The 20,837-nt window shown below is 40.5% G+C and overlaps 3 protein-coding genes across 3 annotated transcripts; 2 read left to right on the top strand and 1 right to left on the bottom strand.

The window, feature by feature from the left end:
• The first annotated feature begins 1,041 nt into the window (after positions 1–1,041).
• Positions 1,042–7,418, top strand: LOC149223688 (uncharacterized). The gene is made up of 6 exons (XM_089387974.1): positions 1,042–2,350; positions 2,603–3,095; positions 3,429–3,559; positions 3,812–3,888; positions 4,288–4,690; positions 7,267–7,418. The coding sequence occupies exons 1-6, from the start codon at positions 1,042–1,044 to the stop codon at positions 7,416–7,418; spliced, it is 2,565 nt and encodes an 854-aa protein (XP_089244100.1).
• A 4,836-nt stretch (positions 7,419–12,254) lies between these two features.
• On the top strand, positions 12,255–12,674 carry LOC149223687 (secreted RxLR effector protein 78-like). Its single transcript, XM_089387973.1, has one exon. The coding sequence runs from the start codon at positions 12,255–12,257 to the stop codon at positions 12,672–12,674; it is 420 nt and encodes a 139-aa protein (XP_089244099.1).
• A 6,707-nt stretch (positions 12,675–19,381) lies between these two features.
• On the bottom strand, positions 19,382–20,613 carry LOC149223686 (21 kDa protein-like). The gene has a single exon (XM_089383387.1). The coding sequence runs from the start codon at positions 20,556–20,558 to the stop codon at positions 19,917–19,919; it is 642 nt and encodes a 213-aa protein (XP_089239513.1). The 5' UTR covers positions 20,559–20,613; the 3' UTR covers positions 19,382–19,916.
• Between the last annotated feature and the right edge of the window lie 224 nt (positions 20,614–20,837).

The following is a 20,837-nucleotide window of genomic DNA, read 5'->3' as shown; positions in this document are numbered from 1 at the left end:
GACGGCAGGATTCCATACCTGCACAAATGTTACACACTGTTAGCATCACATAAAACTTGTATTAACACTGTGAGAAAACCAGAGCAATGAAATTAAAATATAAACTATAACCGAGCTGCATCAGGCTTATGCGATACAGAACCTTACCTTCAGCAGCAATGAGGATGAATGGTGACCTGAGCTGCATGCCTGAGGCCAAAGACTGAAGCGGCGGAGCACCATGGGGTTCAGAGCTGGAACGAAGCGGAGGAAGTGGAGTAACATAATGACCATCCGAAAGATCAGGCAAGTTATAAACCCTCCAAAAGGTTACCGGCTCGTGGCTCAATAAGAACCCTTGATCTGTAGAATGAAATGTCCACCTTACGATTGTCGGTTTACCGTAGAGACTCTCTGGCGCGAAAGGCATCAAGGCCGAGAAGTCAGGGCTAAGTACAGGATGCACATGGCAGGGTTGCCATCTGCCACACATCTTACCAGATGGACGATGGGAGATGCAACACCTGGACCGGGAATGCGATGGCCGGACAAGCAATCAAACCCGATCTCTCGGGATATGTAATAAATACCTCATAACCAATATTACATCGAACCTTATATATTGCATGGTCAACGATTATCATTACCATAGGCCGTGGATTATGACTTTCCTATTTCCTTATGATTAAAGTATTATGTATATTGAATCTTCGAAGTTATGAGTACAAGGAAAATGTAAGTGGATGTATACACAAAGGCGAATATAATATATGTAGATATCAAGCCTTAATTATAACAACTAACAATGTTTAAGTGTTGTTAATAATGCACTAGTTAATGTGTAAGCCATAGTATTATTGTTGTATTAAAAAAAAAAAAAATTATTTGTGGATGCGTGACAAATTGGTATCAGAGCCCAAGGTTTACAACTCTGTGGCCTTTGGGAAAAGTTTTAAGATTACAGCAACATGTATATAAACAGTATGATGATAACAGTTCAGCAATACATTAAGATAAATTAAAATCTGTTTAATAAGATGTTCTGGAGCAGGTAACAGCATAATGAGAAGAGCAAACAGTGCTCCTTATGGAAATCCAGAACCTCCGGACAACACGGAACAACCTCAAGGGAATTCTGAGTTCTGGGTACAGCTGGGAGCAGCAGGTCGCACAACTGACTCAACGCTATTGAGGACCCTGCAGGAGTTGAAGGATGAAATGGCTCAGTTGCGTGCAGATAACGCAAGATTGAATGTTGAACAAGAGAGGATCCTGAAAAGCTTATCTGATAAACAGCATCAACAACAGTCACATCCGAGGCCGGAACAAGCACACATAACAGATGAACAAAGCTATCATACTGAACAGGAGGAAGCAGAGGACAGAGGAGAGACGAGAGGAGAGAAGTCTGTCAATGCTTCTGAATATCAGACTCCCAAAAGACCCCGGATGGAGTTACACGGAGAATTTAGAAAGATTAAACCACCTCATTTTGATGGAGAATCTGAAGAAGCGGCAGAGGCATGGCTGATTAATATGAATAAGTATTTTCAGGTATACGAATATGATCATCATCTGAAGGCAAGGCTGGCCATATTCCAGTTGCAAGCCAAAGCCACATTATGGTGGGAAGAGGTTAAGATGGTGCGGGGAATAAGTGAACAGGATGTGACATGGGAAAAGTTCCAAGGATATTTTAAAGAGAGGTACCTGACAGAACGTTTTTATGATGAAAAGGCACGTGAATTCCACGATCTGCGGCTAGGACAGCAGACCATTGATGAATTTGTAACCAAGTTTACATCCCTGCTTCGCTACGTGCCCTATATTCGGGAAGAGAAGGCTAAAGTTCAAAGATTTGTTAGTAGCTTACCTCTGGCAATGCGAGAAAGAATAGAGTTCGATAATCCAAAAACCATGGATGAAGCAGTGCGAAAAGCAAGGCTGTGTTATCAGCAGAACAGATCAAAAGGGGAAAATCCCGGAAAGCGTTGGACAGATAAGCGAGGCAGTAAAATGCCCATGGGAAGTAAGGGAGCACGCAGCAGCTTTCAGAAAGGATTCTCGAAAGGAGCCAGCAATAAAAACTCAGCAAAATCCCAAAGTAGATTCAAGCCTCCTGCAGAATCTAAATACAGTGAACAGCAAGTTAGATTGGACCATGAAAACACAGCTCGGTCGCCTGTTCAATGTTGGGGTTGTGGCGGACCCCATTATATCAGGAACTGCCCTCACCGGAAGGACAGCGATCAGTTGTCCCAGATCTATGAAGCTTCAACAGTAGGAGACGTGGCTCGATCAATGCCCAGAATAAACGCAGCACTGGAGGATCGGCAAGCTGATTACCAGCCAACGATGATAGAGTTCGAAGGTAAGATATTTGATCACGCTGTTTCTGTTTTAGTAGACCCAGGAGCTACCTTAAGCTATATAAGTCCTAAAGTGGTAGAAAGCTGTGGTTTACAAACTACTAAATTTAAAAGCCCATGGTTAGTACAGCTGGCCACTGGGACCAAAAGAAGAGTACTAACCAAAGTCAGCAACTGTCCATTAAGACTAGCTGGCCAAACCATAACAACTGAGTTGAATATACTCCCTCTTGGTTCCTATGACGTGCTGATAGGAATGGACTGGTTGGAACGACGATGGTCTGTAATTAACTGTAAAACAAAAACAGTTTCTTACAGAGATGAGCTGGGTGTGGGAAAAGAAATACAAGGCATTCAGAAACCAGTGCAGATTCGGCCGATCACAGCCTCTCAGCTGGTTAAGTGTATCCGGAATAAATGTCAGATTTATGCAGTACAAGTGGGGTTTGCAGATTCTATGGATAAGGTGGCAACTGTTAAAGATATACCAGTAGTGCAAGAATTTGCAGATGTATTTCCTGAAGAGATTCCAGGGCTGCCGCCCAGAAGGGATCTGGATTTTACCATTGAGCTGGTACCCGGGGCAGCCCCAGTATCCCGAGCACCTTATCGGATGAGTGTGCCGGAGTTAACTGAGTTGAAAATGCAGCTGCAAGAGCTGTTGGAAAAGAAGTACATCCGCCCCAGCGTCTCTCCTTGGGGAGCTCCTGTGCTGTTTGTGCGGAAGAAGGATGGGACTCTGCGAATGTGCATTGATTATAGACAGTTGAATAAGCTAACAGTTAAAAACAAATATCCACTACCCCGCATTGACGAGCTGTTTGATCAGGTGAAGGGGGCGACGATCTTCTCTAAGATCGACTTGAGATCAGGCTATCACCAGATTAGAATAAAGGATGAAGACATAGCCAAGACCGCTTTTCGTACTCGTTATGGACATTACGAGTTTGTGGTACTGCCTTTTGGGTTAACTAATGCACCTGCAACGTTTATGTGTTTAATGAATAGTGTATTTCATCAATACTTAGACAAATTTGTATTAATCTTTATTGATGATATACTTATCTATTCACGGAATAGGAAAGAGCATGAGGAACATCTAAGGATCGTGTTACAGACCTTGCGGGAACACCAACTATATGGAAAATTCAGCAAATGTGACTTCTACAAAGAACAGATCCAGTATTTGGGTCATATTATTACAAAGGAAGGTATAGCCGTAGACCCTGAAAAGATCAAAACTATAATGGATTGGCCTACACCCAAGGATGTAGCAGATATTCGATCTTTCATGGGGCTGGCTGGATATTACCGACGATTTGTAGAAGGTTTTTCTAGAGTTGCTTTTCCCATTACCTCCTTGCAAAAGAAAGGTAAAGTGTTTAAGTGGACAGCGGAGTGTCAGCAGAGCTTCGAACAGCTCAAGCATTTACTTACCACAGCACCTGTGTTGTGTGTGGCAGATCCCGAAAAGGAATACGTAGTCTGTACCGATGCCAGTAAGGAGGGCGTGGGCGGAGTATTAATGCAGGAAGGCAAAGTGATTGCCTATGAATCCAGGAAGTTGAAGGAGCATGAGCAGAAATATTCTGCCTATGACCTGGAATTAACTGCTGTGATTCATGCTCTGAAAATGTGGCGCCATTATTTAGTGGGAAGAAAGTTTCTGTTAATGACGGATCATCACAGTTTGACTAGTTACTTTAGTCAACCCACTTTAAATGCAAGACAAGCAAGATGGGTGGACTTTTTGGGAAATTTCGATTTCGAAATTAAGCACCTGAAGGGAAAGGAGAACAGAGTAGCTGATGCGCTAAGTCGAAAAGTGCATTGCATTTATGAGATTGGTATCAGTCAAGGATGGTCCACTCTTGACCAAGAGATTGAGGAGGCATCAGCACAAGATCAGAGTTATTTGCACAAGAAACATTTGGTGCAGAATTCAGATGCCCGTTCCATACAACAAGGTTATACTTTGAATGCAGCCGACTTGTTGTGTTTTCAAAAGAAGATTTATGTACCCAATCAGAGCAGTATTAAAGAAAAGATTTTGGATGAAAAGCATAGAAGTCCTTATGCGGGACATCCTGGTTACCAGAAACTAATCACCTCACTTAGGAAGGAGTATTTTTGGCCAGGCATGAAGAAGGATGTTGTAGATTACCTGGCGCGCTGTTTGGAGTGTCAGCAAGTGAAAGCTGAACATCAGCATCCTGCAGGATTGCTACAGCCAATACCCATACCAGAATGGAAATGGGAGACCATAACCATGGACTTCATTACCGGTTTGCCGAAGACCAAAAGGAATAATGATTCAATAATGGTAGTAGTGGATAAACTCAGTAAGTCAGCTCACTTTATACCGGTTCAATCCACTTATCGTGCAGCTCAAATCGCAAACATTTTTATGCAAAATATATTTAAACTACATGGGCTGCCGAAGGTAATAATATCTGATCGTGATGTTAAGTTCACCTCAGCGTTTTGGAAGACCTTATTTGAAGGTCTAGGAACTCAGTTGAGTTTCAGCACCGCCTATCATCCGCAAACTGACGGACAGACTGAGCGAGTGAATCAGGTGTTGGAGGACATGTTGAGAACTTATGTGATGCAACAGCCTACACGATGGGAGGAGTACCTACACCTAGTTGAATTCGCCTATAATAATGGCTATCACTCGTCCTTGAAGATGAGCCCATTCGAAGTACTTTACGGCCGGAAGTGCCGCACACCCTCCAGTTGGGGTGGGCCGGAAGACAAACTCTTGTTAGGACCTGAAATGTTGGAAGAGATGGAGGTCATGGTGAAAAAGGTCCGAGCTAATTTAAAGGCAGCACAAGATAGGCAGAAAAATTTTGCAGATCGGAAGAGAACCTTTAAAGAATATCAAGTGGGCGAACATGTATACATCAGAGTTCGACCCAGGAAGAGTACCCTCCAATGGAATGTCTGTGCCAAATTGGCACCACGTTTTTGTGGACCATTCCAAATTCTGGCACGAGTGGGGCCTGTAGCTTATCAGCTCGCCCTACCCAGCCATATTCGGGTTCATAATGTCTTTCATGTATCAGTTTTAAAGAGATATGTGTATGACCCTAAACATGTAATAAGTTGGCAGGACATTCAGGTGAGGAGAAACTGTTATAAAGCTGTAAATTGAAATAAATACTAGTAGACAACTGATTTAATTGTTATGTGTTTCAGGTGGAACCGGAAGGAGAGTTCCTGGTCGAACCAATGAACATATTAGATCAGAGAAGAGTCGAGCTGCGGAAAAAGGTCATCAGCCAGGTTAAAGTGCAGTGGCAGCACTTTGGGCCTGAAGAGGCCACCTGGGAAGATGAACAGATGATGCGGGATGCCTATCCCAGACTGTTTTTGGGTAAACAGCAACATCGGGACGATGTAGACTTTCAGGGGGGGAGATGTAATATCCCCTGTGAAAAGTAATGATTGGTAAATGGTAAAAGTAATTATTGAACAAGAGACTTTATTTGAAATTATATATATTCTGGTTATTAAATTGTGTTAATGGAAAAGTAATTGTGTTGACATTATTGGAACTGAGTTATGATTAATCTTGGTTAAGTAACTGATGAGTCAGTTATGCTGGAAACCCTAACTACCTTGAGGTAGTTGAGACCCCAGAGGAAAAAGGGGGAATTGCCAAGTCTGGTGAGGATCAGATGGCAAGGAGGGAAAAAGCATTGGGCTTTTTGGATGCCAAGTCTGGTTAGGATCAGATGGCATGAGAGGAAAAGAATTTCCTGTGCACGCTAAGTCTGGTTGGGATCAGATAGCGTTACTGGCGAGTCCAGTATTATTGCGGTCGAGTAGGACCTGCAATTGCTTGGGGGTGGAAGATCAATGAACAGAAGTCTTCCTACGGTCGGGAGGTTTGGCAAGCAAATACAAGTAGGTTGCGGAAGAGCAGGTATGGCTCACAATGCACCTATCTACTAGATATACTTCTGTATTATTCTCAGTTGGATGACAAATCACAGGTAATAACTGCTACTCTCGTGAGAATATATGATAAAGATGAGTAAAATGCATGACACTGTCAGAGATGATTATTATCTGTTTCCTTTAAGTATAATATGTAAGCAGATTAATTTCTTTAACTTAGACAGAGATTAATATTAGCTGACCTGTTCTTGAAGATAATGGTACAGAAAGATGAGTTATATAACTCGGGTAGAGACGAATACTAGCTATCCTTTTTCTGAGTATAACATAGAAAACGAGAATAACTTTATACACGGAGAATGATACTACTCATCATGACCGAGTATAAGCAGAATAAACCATTTGTATCTTTGCATGTAACAGAGAACACAGTCTTTGCATGTAACAGAGAATACAGTCTTTGCATGTAACAGAGAATATAGTCTTTGCATGTAACCGAGAATACAGTCTTTGCATATAATAGAGAATATTGTCTTGTACATCATAACAGAGAATGCAAGGATAGGCCTGCAATAGGAAAAACGTATTTCATTTTAAATATTTTGCATCCAATAGCATATGAGAAACTAATCTAAAGGTATCGGCATCATTATGGAACGAGAATATTCAGATCTGTATAGATTACTGAGGAAACCCTAAGATACGTTCAAGAACCGAACCACGAGATATTATACAGTGATATTTTGAGATGCATTGGACACAAGTATTCAGTATCAAGGGAAAACTTTAGACTGTCTGTATATTTAAACTTATACATTCACTCACAGCAATGTCGAGCCGTAGTCTTCTTTCACACTAAATATATATATAAACGCTCGAATGATTTAAGGAAATAAATAACGAAACCCTGGCGTAAAGCCGTGAGGAGAGATTCACGGAGCATTTGAAATAAAAACGCATTCATTATACTTGGAAACATATTAAGTAAACGCGGAAATGAGACATGCAGCATTCTTATATAACATAAGTAAAAATAATAATGGACGCCGAGGACAGAGCAGCGTAACCAGGGTTACAAGCTCTCTCAGGCGACTATGGCCGGTGGAAAACCCTAACCTAGTAACTATTGCCGTGGGAGCTTACGCTCAGCCGGCGGAGTAACCAAGCCGGAGTCGAAAGGCCTTAGGGTCATTCACCCGAATAGTACGAAAACTCAAACATGTACTAAAGATCTGAAAAACGCATTTATATTACTCATTGAAAGCAAACGGCAGGACCCGTTGGAACAAAAGACCAGAAGGTCGTAAAGTTACCATATTCATATTCGTCAAAGACTAAACAACCATTAGAGCCGAAGTCGAGCTCAAGAACCACTATCAGATTTAATCTCAAAAGAATAAAAGTCAATAAACCCTGAACCTGTGCAGGGAGTAGATCTGAGAATTCAGTGTCAACCCTGTCAAGCGGATAAGCACGTCTTAGACTCTACCTCCCAGAATCCGTATGCATAGCAGCCACAAGTGAGTTGAACTTACCAGACAGTGAGGAATACGAGGAGAAGAGGAACCCTCGTCCCATTTGACGGCAGGATTCCATACCTGCACAAATGTTACACACTGTTAGCATCACATAAAACTTGTATTAACACTGTGAGAAAACCAGAGCAATGAAATTAAAATATAAACTATAATCGAGCTGCATCAGGCTTATGCGATACAGAACCTTACCTTCAGCAGCAATGAGGATGAATGGTGACCTGGGCTGCATGCCTGAGGCCAAAGACTGAAGCGGCGGAGCACCATGGGGTTCAGAGCTGGAACGAAGCGGAGGAAGTGGAGTAACATAATGACCATCCGAAAGATCAGGCAAGTTATAAACCCTCCAAAATGTTACCGGCTCGTGGCTCAATAAGAACCCTTGATCTGTAGAATGAAATGTCCACCTTACGATTGCCGGTTTACCGTAGAGACTCTCTGGCGCGAAAGGCATCAAGGCCGAGAAGTCAGGGCTAAGTACAGGATGCACATGGCAGGGTTGCCATCTGCCACACATCTTACCAGATGGACGATGGGAAATGCAACACCTAGACCGGGAATGCGATGGCCGGACAAGCAATCAAACCCGATCTCTCGGGACATGTAGTAAATACCTCATAACCAATATTACATCGAACCTTATATAACGATTATCAGTACCATAGGCCGTGGATTATGACTTTCCTATTTCCTTATGATTAAAGTATTATGTATATTGAATCTTCGAAGTTATGAGTACAAGGAAAATGTAAGTGGATGTATACACAAAGGCGAATATAATATATGTAGATATCAAGCCTTAATTATAACAACTAACAATGTTTAAGTGTTGTTAAGAATGCACTAGTTAATGTGTAAGCCATAGTATTATTGCTGTATTAAAAAAAAAAAAAATATTTGTGGATGCGTGACAAGATTTATTAAGTATTTATAAAGATTAAATTTCTTTAAGTATAAACTGTTTTTCTGAGTTTAAAATTTGTTCGAAAAAGTTGAATTATCTGGAAATTTGACAAATCCAAAGTTAAAATGAATATTTGCTAATTTAATTATTTTTATTTTTAGTTTTAGGTAATTTCACTGAGTCAACATATTTTAAGCAATAATTTTACTTTGTATTTTCATTTTTATTTTTATGTAGTTTGACCTTGTCAAAATGTTTAGATAACATACTATAACAGGGCATTATAACATCTTCTAGGTTATAAACTGAGACATGGTTTTGGGCATGTTTTATCGATGAGCCATAGTATCGGGCTCATAGTATTGTAACAAAGATTTACAAGTTAATAATATTTATGGCAAAGTGGATGTGAATATACATGGTTAAACATATTGTTATATTGTAAGTTTGTTGTAACTATTTAAGTTTTGATATGCTTATGAATTAAATTTAAATTAGTTTAATTTACAAAGTAAAGTGAATTTCAATTTATTGTTGCTACTTATATGTTATATATTTTAATGTAATATGTATATTATGGTTTTTTTTTTACCTAAAAAATTATTTGTAATTTTGTTGCGCGGAGAGGTCTACAGCCCAATATGGGGGTAGATCTCACATAAACATGTAAAGGTAAATATAAATGTAAGCATTTGACATGTAATGTTTAACATTTAACATTTTTAATCTAATGTCGTCCCTATTTAGAAATCAATCTAATTATTATTATGTATAAATATAAATTTAGAATATAAAGAGGTTTATGAACACTAAAAAAATATGTATGGTAAATAAATCAAACATCTTTTAATACTTACTCCAAAAGTATAGTAAATAAATATAAATATAAATAAACTAGAGGTATGATAAATAAATAAAACCTCTTTTTATATTTAGTCCACAAACCTCTTTATTTGGGCTACCAGTGTGGGTTCGATTATTTGGGCTACCCATAGACTTTTGGGAGCCGGAAATATTGAAAGGGATAGGAAACACAATAGGAGGTTTTGTGAAAATAGCAAAAACCACGAAGAAAGGAAGGTATACATCGTATGCTAGGATATGTGTCTATATGAACTTAGCAAACCCTATCCCAAATTTTGTGGAACTAGAGTATCATGAAGAAGTCTGGCAGCAAAAATTAGACTATGAGCATATACCGTTTAGATGCCATAGATGCCATGAACATGGACATCTAGTTAAGGATTGCCCGATTACTATGGAAGAAGAAGAAAGGAGAAGTAATCTGCAGAAGAGAGGGCCAGTAGATTAGGAAGGATTCCAAGAGGTGAAAAGTAAACAGAAAATCACCAAGGAAAACCCCAAGGAAGACAAGAAGGAAAAAGAAACAATCCCAGGGAAATCAAATAGCTTTGAAATATTACAGGAAGAGGGAGAAGAGGAGGACCAAACCATGGAAAATCAAGAAGATAAAGAGTCAGAAAATAGCTCAAGTAGTGAAAGAGCTCACATAAAGAGGAAAGCCCCGAGTGAGGTCACGGACAAAGGCAAGGAGTAGGAAGAACCAGTAGAACAGATGGAGACAGACATGGAGACAATCAAGGAAGATCTTAGTCAAGAAGAAGAAGTCCTAAGAAAACTACTAAATGAATGGAGGAATTTGGACGAGAGGTTTATCCCAGAAGACTAGAAGAGGTTGTATGCAGAAACCTTTCAGCAGTACAAAGCTAAACAGGAAAAAGGTAAAGCGGCGCCGGAAGAATACCAAGAAAGCCAGAAGGAAAGCAAAACAGATCAACAAGGACAAGGCAAGGCGGGGGGGGAACGAGGACAGAAAAATCTTAAAGATTCTATCCAACTAATGGGAGAAATGTTGGTAAACACAGGAAGAGTGGTTCTGCTGTCAGCGATGTTTCAAAACCTATCTCAAACCCCTCAATGATTTTGACATCATGGAATATTAGAGGCTTAAACAACAAAGGGAAGCAGAGACATTTAGCGGCAAGACTGAGGAAGGACAAACCACAGATAATGCTAATCCAGGAAACTAAAATTTCAGGCCAGAAGATGGAGGAAATTCTCAATAAAATAAACCCAAGATATGAGCAAGTAACCATAGACGCTAAAGGAAGTGCGGGAGGGATAGCAGTCATTTGGAATCCAGCAGAAGTCCTATCAGACTGGTGGATAGGAATGCCCAGAATCCTGACCGACAGATTCAGACTCATTGGGCAAAGTAAATGGGTAGCTATGTCGGCAGTCTACGGGCCCCATACCCCGACAGATCGCAACCTCTTCCTTAGTCAGCTGGAAAAACTCAAAAATATGCACCAGGAGCAAAGGTGGGTTATCGCAGGAGACTTCAACTTGATAACCTCCAGAGAAGAGAAGAAAGGAGGCATTAGCAGGGAAGACCCGGAGATGGAAAGATTCAGGGATGTCCAGACAGAATTAAGGATGGTAGATATACCAACAACAAATGGGAAATTCACTTGGAACAATAGAAGAGGCGAGAACAAACTAATAGCGTCAAGATTAGATAGATTTCTAGTCTCTCAGCATATAATAGGTATGGACATTTTTTACGAAGCCTCCATCCTCCCCTCTATAAGGTTGGATCATTGGCCAATCAAACTAGAAATAGCTATGAATAACCAGAATAAAAAGAGACCTTTTCCTTTTGAATCCTTTTGGCTAAGAGATCCAGACTTCTTAGACAAAGCAAGAAACTGGTGGCAGGAAAGCAAGATGGGAGCGGAAGGTCGGAACAAAATGCGCACGTTCCAGATCACACTCAAAGACATAAAGGGCAAAATCAAGAAATGGAACAGGGAAGAATTTGGCAACATACAACAAGAGAGAGGAAAACTATAAAATAGAATGGCAGGAATACAACAACAAATCATCGAGGAAGGAAGAAGCGAGGAGTTGGCTGAGGAGGAAGGCAGATTAATCAATCAACTGGAGGAAAGACGCAAGCAGGAAGAAATTCTATAGAAACAGAAATCATGTGTCCAATGGTTGAAAGACGGGGAAAAGAACTCCAGATTATTCCACAAAGCGACGTTGAATCACAGACAACACAATCGAATATTTTCACTGAAGGATAGTCAAGGAAACAGAGTGCTGCAGTAGAAATACATGGAACAGCTCCTGGTGGACTATTTCAAAGGGATCCTAATAGAACCAACCATTAACAGGGAGGAGGAAATTGGCAAGGTTTGTCAACATGTTCCTAAAAAGGTAACAAGAGAACAAAATCTGGTTGTGCTCACGGTAATTACAAAGGAAGAAGTGGAGGAAGTGGTGAACAAAATGGCGAAGAATAAGGCCCCGGGACCTGATGGATTCACCATTGAGTTTTACCAAGCAGCCTAGAGTTTCATGGGTGACGACCCGCTGGACTTAGTGGAGGAATCCAGGTGTACAAAATGCATGCATCAGGGACTAAATGCTACCTTCCTGGCCTTGATTCCTAAGAATGGAAATTCGGAAGAACTATAGGGATTCAGACCAATATCCCTCTGTAATGTTGTGTATAAAATATTAGCAACAATTATGGCGAATAGACTCAAGCCTATTTTGCCTAACCCCATAGCTCAGGAACAAATCGTCTTTGTTAAAGGAAGGCAGATAACAGACGGAATTATAGTTGCCCAGGAAGTAATCCACTCCCTGAAAAATTCTCGAAATCCAGGCATGCTAATCAAATTAGACCTGGCTAAGGCTTATGACCGCCTTAGTTGGGGGTACCTGGAAGGTATCCTCAAAGCCCACGGATTTGATGAGAGATGGGTGAAATGGATCCTGTCTATGGTGAGCACTCTGGTGATGTCAGTCCTGTTGAATGGCACCCCCACTGAAGCTTTCAACCCCTCGCGAGGGCTAAGACAGGGAGATCCCCTGTCTCCTTTCCTCTTCATCCTGGCAGCGGAAGGATTGAGCAGGCTGGTAAAAGCTCAAGTAGCTAGGGACTAGAAAAAGGGGCAAAGAATCTGTGGGAATGATCTCCCAGTAACACACCAGCAATTTGTAGATGATGTAATGATGTATGGGCATGCCACGGTCAAGGAGGCCCAACAGATTGTCAAAACCTTATCTGAGTTCACTCAAGCTTTCGGGATTGAGATCAATAAAGAGAAATCAGAAATATTTTTCTTCAACACTCAGCTAGCGACCCAAATATTTTTGGCGTGCCCAATGGGGTTTAGAATTGGAACTTTTCCAATGAAGTACCTAGGTATTATTCTTAATGAGCACCAATTCAAGGCTGCTAACTCGGTACCCCTAATAAATAAAATCAGGAAAAAGATGGACAATTGTACCTTTCGATTACTGAATACCCCCAGTCGACTAATTCTCCTAAAAGCAGTTCTGCAAGCTATTCCAATTTATCAGATATCGAGCCAAGCCATCCCCAAGTCCATCAATCAAAAGCTAGTCGCCATGTTTAAGAAATTTCTTTGGCAGGGCACCAGCAACACCAGAAAATGGGCCTTATTATGTTGGGAGTGGCTCAGCAAGCTAACCAAAGACAGAGGATTAGGTTTGAGGGACCCCTACGTTCTCAACCAAGTGATGGGGGCGAAGCTTTGGTGGAGATGGACATAGGGTGGCCAAGACTTATGGAAGGCAATCTGGGAAAGGAAATATGAGGCAGGGAAGGAACCAGAAGACAAGATGAGAAGTCAGACAGAGGCCAAAGGCTCCGCAATTTGGAACCTGGCGAGGAGTAACAAAGAACTGATAAGGGAATATAGCTTTTGGGAGATAAGAGTAGGAGATAAAGCCAGGTTTTGGGAGGAATCCTAGCAACAACGCGAAAGGCTCATCCATAAGGAAGCCCTTCAAGTCATCCAGGCTTTCACCTCCCAGGCAGACGAGGATGTTTTTGGCAAATTTTGGAAACCAGGTATAGGCGCATATTGGCGTAATTGGAAACAGAAGGAGGATTGGGTAGCGGCCCCTGACTCTGACAGATGGCAAGATTACTACAAGGAAATGGCATCCGGAAAAGTGGCGAAAAAAACATGGCATGACATCCTAAGATGGGGCACCCGAATACAAGGAACCTTCACTATCGTAGAAGGGTGTTACTTAAAACCTAATCAGAATCAATAGGCAGAGACGAAGAAATGGAAAAACCTATGGAAAATAAAGCATTGGCCGAAAGTTTCCTTCTTTGTCTGGATTACGTTACATGGCGGGGGCTTACCTGGGACCAACTCCAGAGGAAAAGGTGGCAGGGACCGTCATGATGCGCGCTCTACAATGCATAGGAGGAGTCAATGGAACACTTGATGAACAGATGCACTGTCAGCAACACCTTGTGGGATAGACATTACAAGTTGTTTGAGCAACGTCACAGAAATTATCAAAACATCATCAATACCTTAGAAAACTAGCCGAGGAAACCTTACCAAAACCCGGTGGTAAATCGTGCTTGGCTGCTATCCGTTGGGTTCATGCTCTGGAACATCTGGAAGGCACGGAACAATGTGATCTTCAAAGCAGAAAACTGCACCCCGACAGACATATGGGATCAAATAATCAGGACCACGAGAGAAACAATTTTAATGGAACGTTGGAAGGAAGATGACTGGAAGGCTTCACTAACAGAGGCACAGATTTTGCAGAGGCTAGACATAACACAGAGTATGATATGCAGTGACCGAAGAAAATACCAAGTCAGAGAGGTGGCAGAAATCAAACAGTACAGGCACCCCCCACAGGGATTTGCAAAACTAAATTTCGATGGGGTGGCCAAAAACAACCTGAGAGAAGCAGGCATCGGGGGGATCTTCAGGAATGACAGAGGAGAAACCTTGAGAATCTTTGGGATGGACTGCGGGGAGGCGACAAATAACGAAGCGGAACTGCACGCACTGAAGCACGGCTTTGAAATTGCGATTCAGGTAAAGGTCAAGAGTCTCCAAATTGAAGGTGACTCAAAATTGGTGGTGGATATGGTAAGGCAACTGCAGCAGAAAAAACCAGTGAAAAAAATAAGTAAGAGTTGGAAAACAGCGTGGCTTATCAGCGAATTTGGGAAGCTACTTACCAAAATAGATTATCTGATCCCCACCCATGTTAGACGATCAAGCAACCACCCAGCAGAATAGTTAGCGAACTGGGGCAGTCGGAACAGGGGAAAGTTGATAGACGCGAACAATTACAACAACTTCAACAACTTCTTGACGTTGATAAAGGTGGCCACGGCAATTCCGAGGTAAACGTCCAGGAAAAGCTAGTACGTGGCGAATGCCGGGAAAGATTACAGCGGGTGGCGATGGACAATGTGATCGTGAGAAAGGACGGGGGTGGTACAAGTGACGGAGTAGGGCAGCTAACGGGGCAGGGAAGGATAAGGTCACTTGACGGGGAAGAAGAGAGAATTGAGGCGTCATTAAGAAATGAATTGGAGGGAGTGTGGGGAGTCAAGATAAGAGGTCGTGTAGGGACGACAAGTGGCATCAGTGGTACATAAAGGGTACAGTAGGAGTAGCCGAGAGAATGTAGTAGTTATGACGAGTAAAGGTGGTCAGACAGTTAGCGACAAATCCCGAGGTAAGGACACAGGGATGAGAACAAGGAAATCCAATGGACGGGTGGAGGTAAGGACGGAAGGACAATGGGGATTATATAATCAAGGGATTGAGGTGGCAGCAAGAGTTTCATGCAGCATAGCACAAAGAAAGGAAGAAAGGCGAAAGGTGGCAGCAAGGTGCAACGACCAGTCCATAGCTCCGGTACCAACGAGGAAAGGTGGTATGTATATTCACTCCCCTCTCTTGCAGCTCTAAAGATAGTTAGAGGTAGATACTTCTGTTATTTCTCAGACATGTCCAGGAAAAGGAAGTCGAGAGCTAGTATTAGAAAGGGAGGAGGTTATCCCGGATATGGGAAGGAAAATCTTTACCATATCAAAAAAGATGATGTCCCAGGCAAAGAGAAAAACGGACCTCGGAGGAGGATAAAACCCAAGCCCGGGAATGACTAGTGGGTGGTGAGGGTCGCTAAGCCGAGAAAAGACGAGCTCCCTACTGGCTGCAGGAACCATACCCATGTCTGCTATCCTGGAAAATCCCGGAAGGCTATGAGCAGAACTCCACCGATTTATCGGTGGGTAAGTAGTTCACCCCATTAATCGGGGAGAGAAGGAATGATTGCGTTGTATATAGATAAACACTAGGAGGGACAACGAGTGAATTTCAGAGAAGTAGAGAGGGGTGCGAGGGGAAAGGGCCGACCTGCGGGGCAGGTCAGGAGCGACTCGGGATCTCGTGCCAAAAAAATATGTGGGAACATAATTTTAAGACAGGGGAGCAAAGTGATTGGGTTGAAGTAGTCTTTTGCATCAGAGGTACTGACTTATGGTCTGGTGTCTTGATGGGTAGGCAAGACATAATCAAACAAAGGTTCCAGGATAACAGCAAGATGGCTCCGAAGAAAGAGAAATAGGTTCGGACCCAAGAAGAAGGATCGAGTAGTAACCCGAAGCAGAGAGGAAGGGAACCAGAGTAAGAAAAAAGAATGTACATGGTCAATGCGTATATGGCTGGGAATTCCCCTAAAATTCGAGAACAAATAAACGGGTGGGAACGTGAGCTGAGGTCCATAAGTGCGAACAAGGAGATTCCCCGGGGGCGAATGGGAGGATCTGGTTCCAGACCCAGAAAATACCAGGGGCCGTAACTCACTGTTTAATAAGTCGCTCCAACAGTATTGGATTATGAAGCACGTGGTAGCTCGAGCCATGGAAATGAACCAGGCAATCTGGGAGGAAGAAGAGGAGGAAAGAAAGCAGAGAGAGGAGCAACTAAGGAGCCAGACAATGGAAGAACTGGAAAAACTAAAGTCCATATTCCTTAAAGAAATAGCGACCGTCCAGATTCAGGCAGTGAGCAATAATCTGATGCTGGGAAAAATGGAACAAATGATGCAGGAAATGAAATGGGTCTTGGAGCAAAAGAATGTGAATCCAGGGTCAAGTGCCATGGTGCCTGCCCCAGTTAATTCGTCATACGAGCAATGAAGAAGCTAGGCCCTTGCATAGTTTTGTTTAACATGTTTTTAGAAATGAACTGTGTATGGTTGTTCGATTATAGACTTGTAGATAAAATAGTTAGCAGCATTCGAAAGAATAGATATGACAGTATTAAGGAGAAAAACATTTTTAAATTTTGTTCTGGGTATAACGCTAATAGGTGGCGGCCTGGTTTCCTTTAGGCAGGCCAACCACCTGAACATAAGTTTGATGTAAGAATTTTGTTATCGTAATTTAGAAAGAAGTAATGCCTAAGTTTACAAAAAAAAAATATGTTATATATTTTAATGTAATATGTATATTATGGTTTTCTTTTATCTAAAAATTTATTTGTAATTTACAGCCTAGTATGAGGGTAGATCTCACATAAACATGTAAATGTAAACGTAAATGTAAACATTTAACATGTAATGTTTAATTTTTAACATTTAACATGTAATGTTTAATTTTTAACATTTTTAATTTAATGTCGGCCCTGTTTAGAAATCAATCTAATTATTATTATGTGATGATGATGATGATGATGATGGGTAACGTCCACTGAGACCAAACTTTGGTCTATCGGACCTAAAGAACAAATTATCTAGTTTGATTTAAGATTTTATTTCTATGCTCAAAAAGCTTGGACATAAGCCTTCCAAGCTCACTATAATTTTGACATCTTAAAAGGCTAGGAAGGTCAGTATTGCGACAAATATTATGAAACTGAGATCTAATGTGGTTGTCCGGGGCACTCTAAGAGGAAGTGGTTTTCATCCTCAATGTTCCTATTATCACAGAGATGGCAGATTCTTTTCAACCATGGTGTTTTAGGAACTACCCAACTTACCTGTTTCACTATGGAGCTCATGAGAGTTTGTTCTAAACTTTGATAAATTAATTTTCTTCTTTGAGCTAGTGCTTTTGATCTTCTAGGGTGGGGTTGATGACCTTCTTATAATAAATTAATTTTCTTTTAGTCGTTAAATCTTTCTCACACAACATTAAATTATAAAAAGGTTTATGAACACTAAAAAAATAGGTATGGTAAATAAATAAAAATATAAATAAATTGGAGGTATGGTAAATAAATAAAAATATAAATAAACTAGAGGTATGGTAAATAAATAAAAATATAAATAAACTAGAGATATGGTAAATAAATAAAACCTCTTTTTATATTTAGTCCATAAACCTCTTTATATTTAAAGAAGACTCAAAAAAGAGGTTTTATTTAGGTGAAGCGTATAAGCTAAATACCATTTTAATACAATGAGCTAAATACCATGGGCCAAATACCATGTTTAAAAAAGATCTATAGTAAATTAATAAAAATATAAATGAATTAGAGGTGTGGTAAATAAATAAAACCTTTTTTTGTATATTTATTCCATAATTCACTTTATGTTTTGAACACTCAAAATGAGGTTTTATTTAGGTGAAACTTATGGACTAAATTGGCGAAATATCATGGGCCAAATTATTATTAATACCATGCAAAAAGTCATTATTAACCCTGATATTAATATTAATAAAATAAAGAAGGCACATGGTATTGACCCATGGTATTGAGAACCAACAGTATTAACCCATGGCATTCACATGGAATGTAGCCCATTTAAAAGGGGAATCAAACCAACATAGATCTATCTTTATTCTGGATCTATTAAGCCTGGAGAAGGATCAAATATCTTGATATGCAAACTAACATAGAGTGAAAAAAGATTTCATCCCACTCGGCTTTTAATAAATCAAGAATAAAAATAGATTTATAAAACACTTATTAACACAACAACAATCAATAATTAAAATCAATAACTCCTTGAATAAAAATTACTACGCTTCTTCACATTTTCCATAGCTAAATTAGTTCAACGATATCTTACCAGGAGTGAGAGACAGCACTAGAGACAACTCATAAGGATGTGGTCCAAGAGCACCGTTAGTAGAGACAAGGGTAGAGACACTAGCAAAGGTAGCTTTCGTTCCTCTAGTCTACCCTGTTCCTAGTTTAGGGCTAGTAATTGAATGAAGTTAATGGAAATCGAAAATATTTCATTTATACCCATTTCCCAGGACACGGCAATGATTGAGCTTCAATCATGGTAGGATGTGTTGGCGGACTTTGTAAATCTAAGATTAACAACAATGTAAACGAAAATAAAAATACTTTCACATCATAATGCTTTCATAGTAAAATTTAAATGAAGATATTTTTATATTAATGAAAAAAGTACCTTCACATCATAATGCTTTCATAGTAAAATTTAAATGAAGATATTTTTATATTAATGAAATTGTTATAATTTTAAATGAAAAAATGTTTTAGTTTTAAATAATAAAAATAATTTGCGAAAAAAAATACTTTCACATCTTAATACTTTCAAATTAAAATTTAAATGAAGATATTTTTATATTAATGAAATTGTTATAACTTTAAATGAGAGAATATTTAAATTTTAAATAATAAAAGTAGATTTTGTAAGGGGTAGATGGTGATTTTAAACTAAGATATATTAGATATGATAAAAGTGTAATATTATTAAATTAAAAAAAAAAAAAAAAAATTAATAAAATTAAATTAATTTGATTGCTTAATTTAATTTAAATTAATTAGATGAAATCAATCAAGCAAATTAGTGAATCGTTAAAATATATATAAAATATCGAAAGAGATGAAATCAATTAATCATTATTTTCGAGAGGGACGCACCTTACCTGACAGTTATATAGTGATATGACACAAACTCGAAGCTATAGTGATATGGCCGCTCGTGACCCAAATCTAGTACATCGCGATATTTAAAACTATGTAGAGCGATTTTACATATGATTCCAGTCTGAAATGCTTTCACCATATATTTATTGTTTGAGTAGGCGAGGTGGGCTGTGCTACTAAGGAGCGATCCAGTGAAGCTTTACGCTCAGAAGACCGCTGAATTCGACCCTTGGACCTAATGGAACCAAACACCAGCCAAAGCATCTACAACCGGACTACCATCTTAAGGCGCAGAAGCATATTCTATAAATCATATTCCTGCGCTTCATTACTCTGAAAACATTTATTATATCACTGTAACGGAATTTACAATAGAAGCCCCAAATTTTGTCTCAAGGCCGTAGGTAAAAGCTATGGTATACAGATTCTATGAAACACTGAATATATTATTTGAGGCGAGGAACCCTTGAAGGCTTCAGACATGGAGCTCATCTCCTCCTCCGGTGGCAGCGAATGTGTTGACAAGAGCGAGAGCATTACTTATCAATTCGCGTCCGTTCTGCACGCGATCGGTGACCATGGCCGTAACATGACCAGTGGCGTGGAGATCCTGAAAGCCATTGAGGCAGGATTCCTGGTCTGTGAGGGCCGCGCTCATCCAGGTCTGCACGTTACTCATCTGAAACTTGAAAGAGTACGGCTTCAGTTGCTTCAGCTCCACCAGAGATCCTTTAATCTCGTACGCGGTGTCCCTGAAATCCCCAAGACAATCCTTAAGCGCTGCGTTTTCTCTTTGACTCATCATGGCGCCTCTGGCTTTGAGGCCGGCAGCCCAGACGGAAACGTTGCGAGAATTAAAGAGGCTGACTACCACGGCTGCTTTCGCGAGATCACTCTGCTTCGCCTTAAGACGCCCGGCGTAGGAAAAGAGCGACGAAACGCAGAGCTGGCAATATAGAGTCACGTTGCACGAAGTTTTAATGAATTCCGCGATATCCGTGTGGTTATAGTACGCCGGATATTTCACGTCCTCCGTTGTTGCTGCTGCAGCAAGTGAAGGCAGTATGACAGCAAATGTAATAACAGATAGGATAGCGACTAATTGAGCCATACCCATTCTAACTCTAGAAAATAATGAATGAAATGTAAAACCAAGCGAATGCGAGTATAAGCTCTGGAAGCGAATTGCAGGTTTGCTCGTTATAAATAGGGGAGTTGGCAACATTATTTCCGCTTTTCGAGGTATTTTTCCAATGGGCCGCGTCCAGCAGTGGCTGATTAAAGTCGGTGACACTGTAGCAGATCTTTAATAATATCGCTAGGAATCCTGTAGCGTTTCGCACTCCACTTGCATTCCACGAGGAACTGTGGCCACACTGGTCAAATTCTATAAGAA

This window comes from Pinus tabuliformis, chromosome Q (genome assembly GCF_031772625.1).
Source record: "Pinus tabuliformis cultivar Carrire ecotype Pingquan chromosome Q, CPIR1, whole genome shotgun sequence".
NCBI classification, from domain to species: Eukaryota; Viridiplantae; Streptophyta; class Pinopsida; order Pinales; family Pinaceae; genus Pinus; species Pinus tabuliformis.
This window is presented reverse-complemented; position numbering and strand designations above follow the sequence as displayed.

Bases quoted from the DNA above. Each gene is read 5' to 3' on its own strand.
- LOC149223688 (XM_089387974.1), top strand. From the start codon at position 1,042: ATGAGAAGAGCAAACAGTGCTCCTTATGGAAATCCAGAACCTCCGGAC. The intron at 2,351-2,602 runs GTAAGATATTTG...ACGTGCTGATAG, and splicing joins AACGATGATAGAGTTCGAAG to GAATGGACTGGTTGGAACGA. The intron at 4,691-7,266 runs GTAAGTCAGCTC...TGAGACATGCAG, and splicing joins GGTAGTAGTGGATAAACTCA to CATTCTTATATAACATAAGT.
- LOC149223687 (XM_089387973.1), top strand. From the start codon at position 12,255: ATGGCGAATAGACTCAAGCCTATTTTGCCTAACCCCATAGCTCAGGAA.
- LOC149223686 (XM_089383387.1), bottom strand. From the start codon at position 20,558: ATGGGTATGGCTCAATTAGTCGCTATCCTATCTGTTATTACATTTGCT.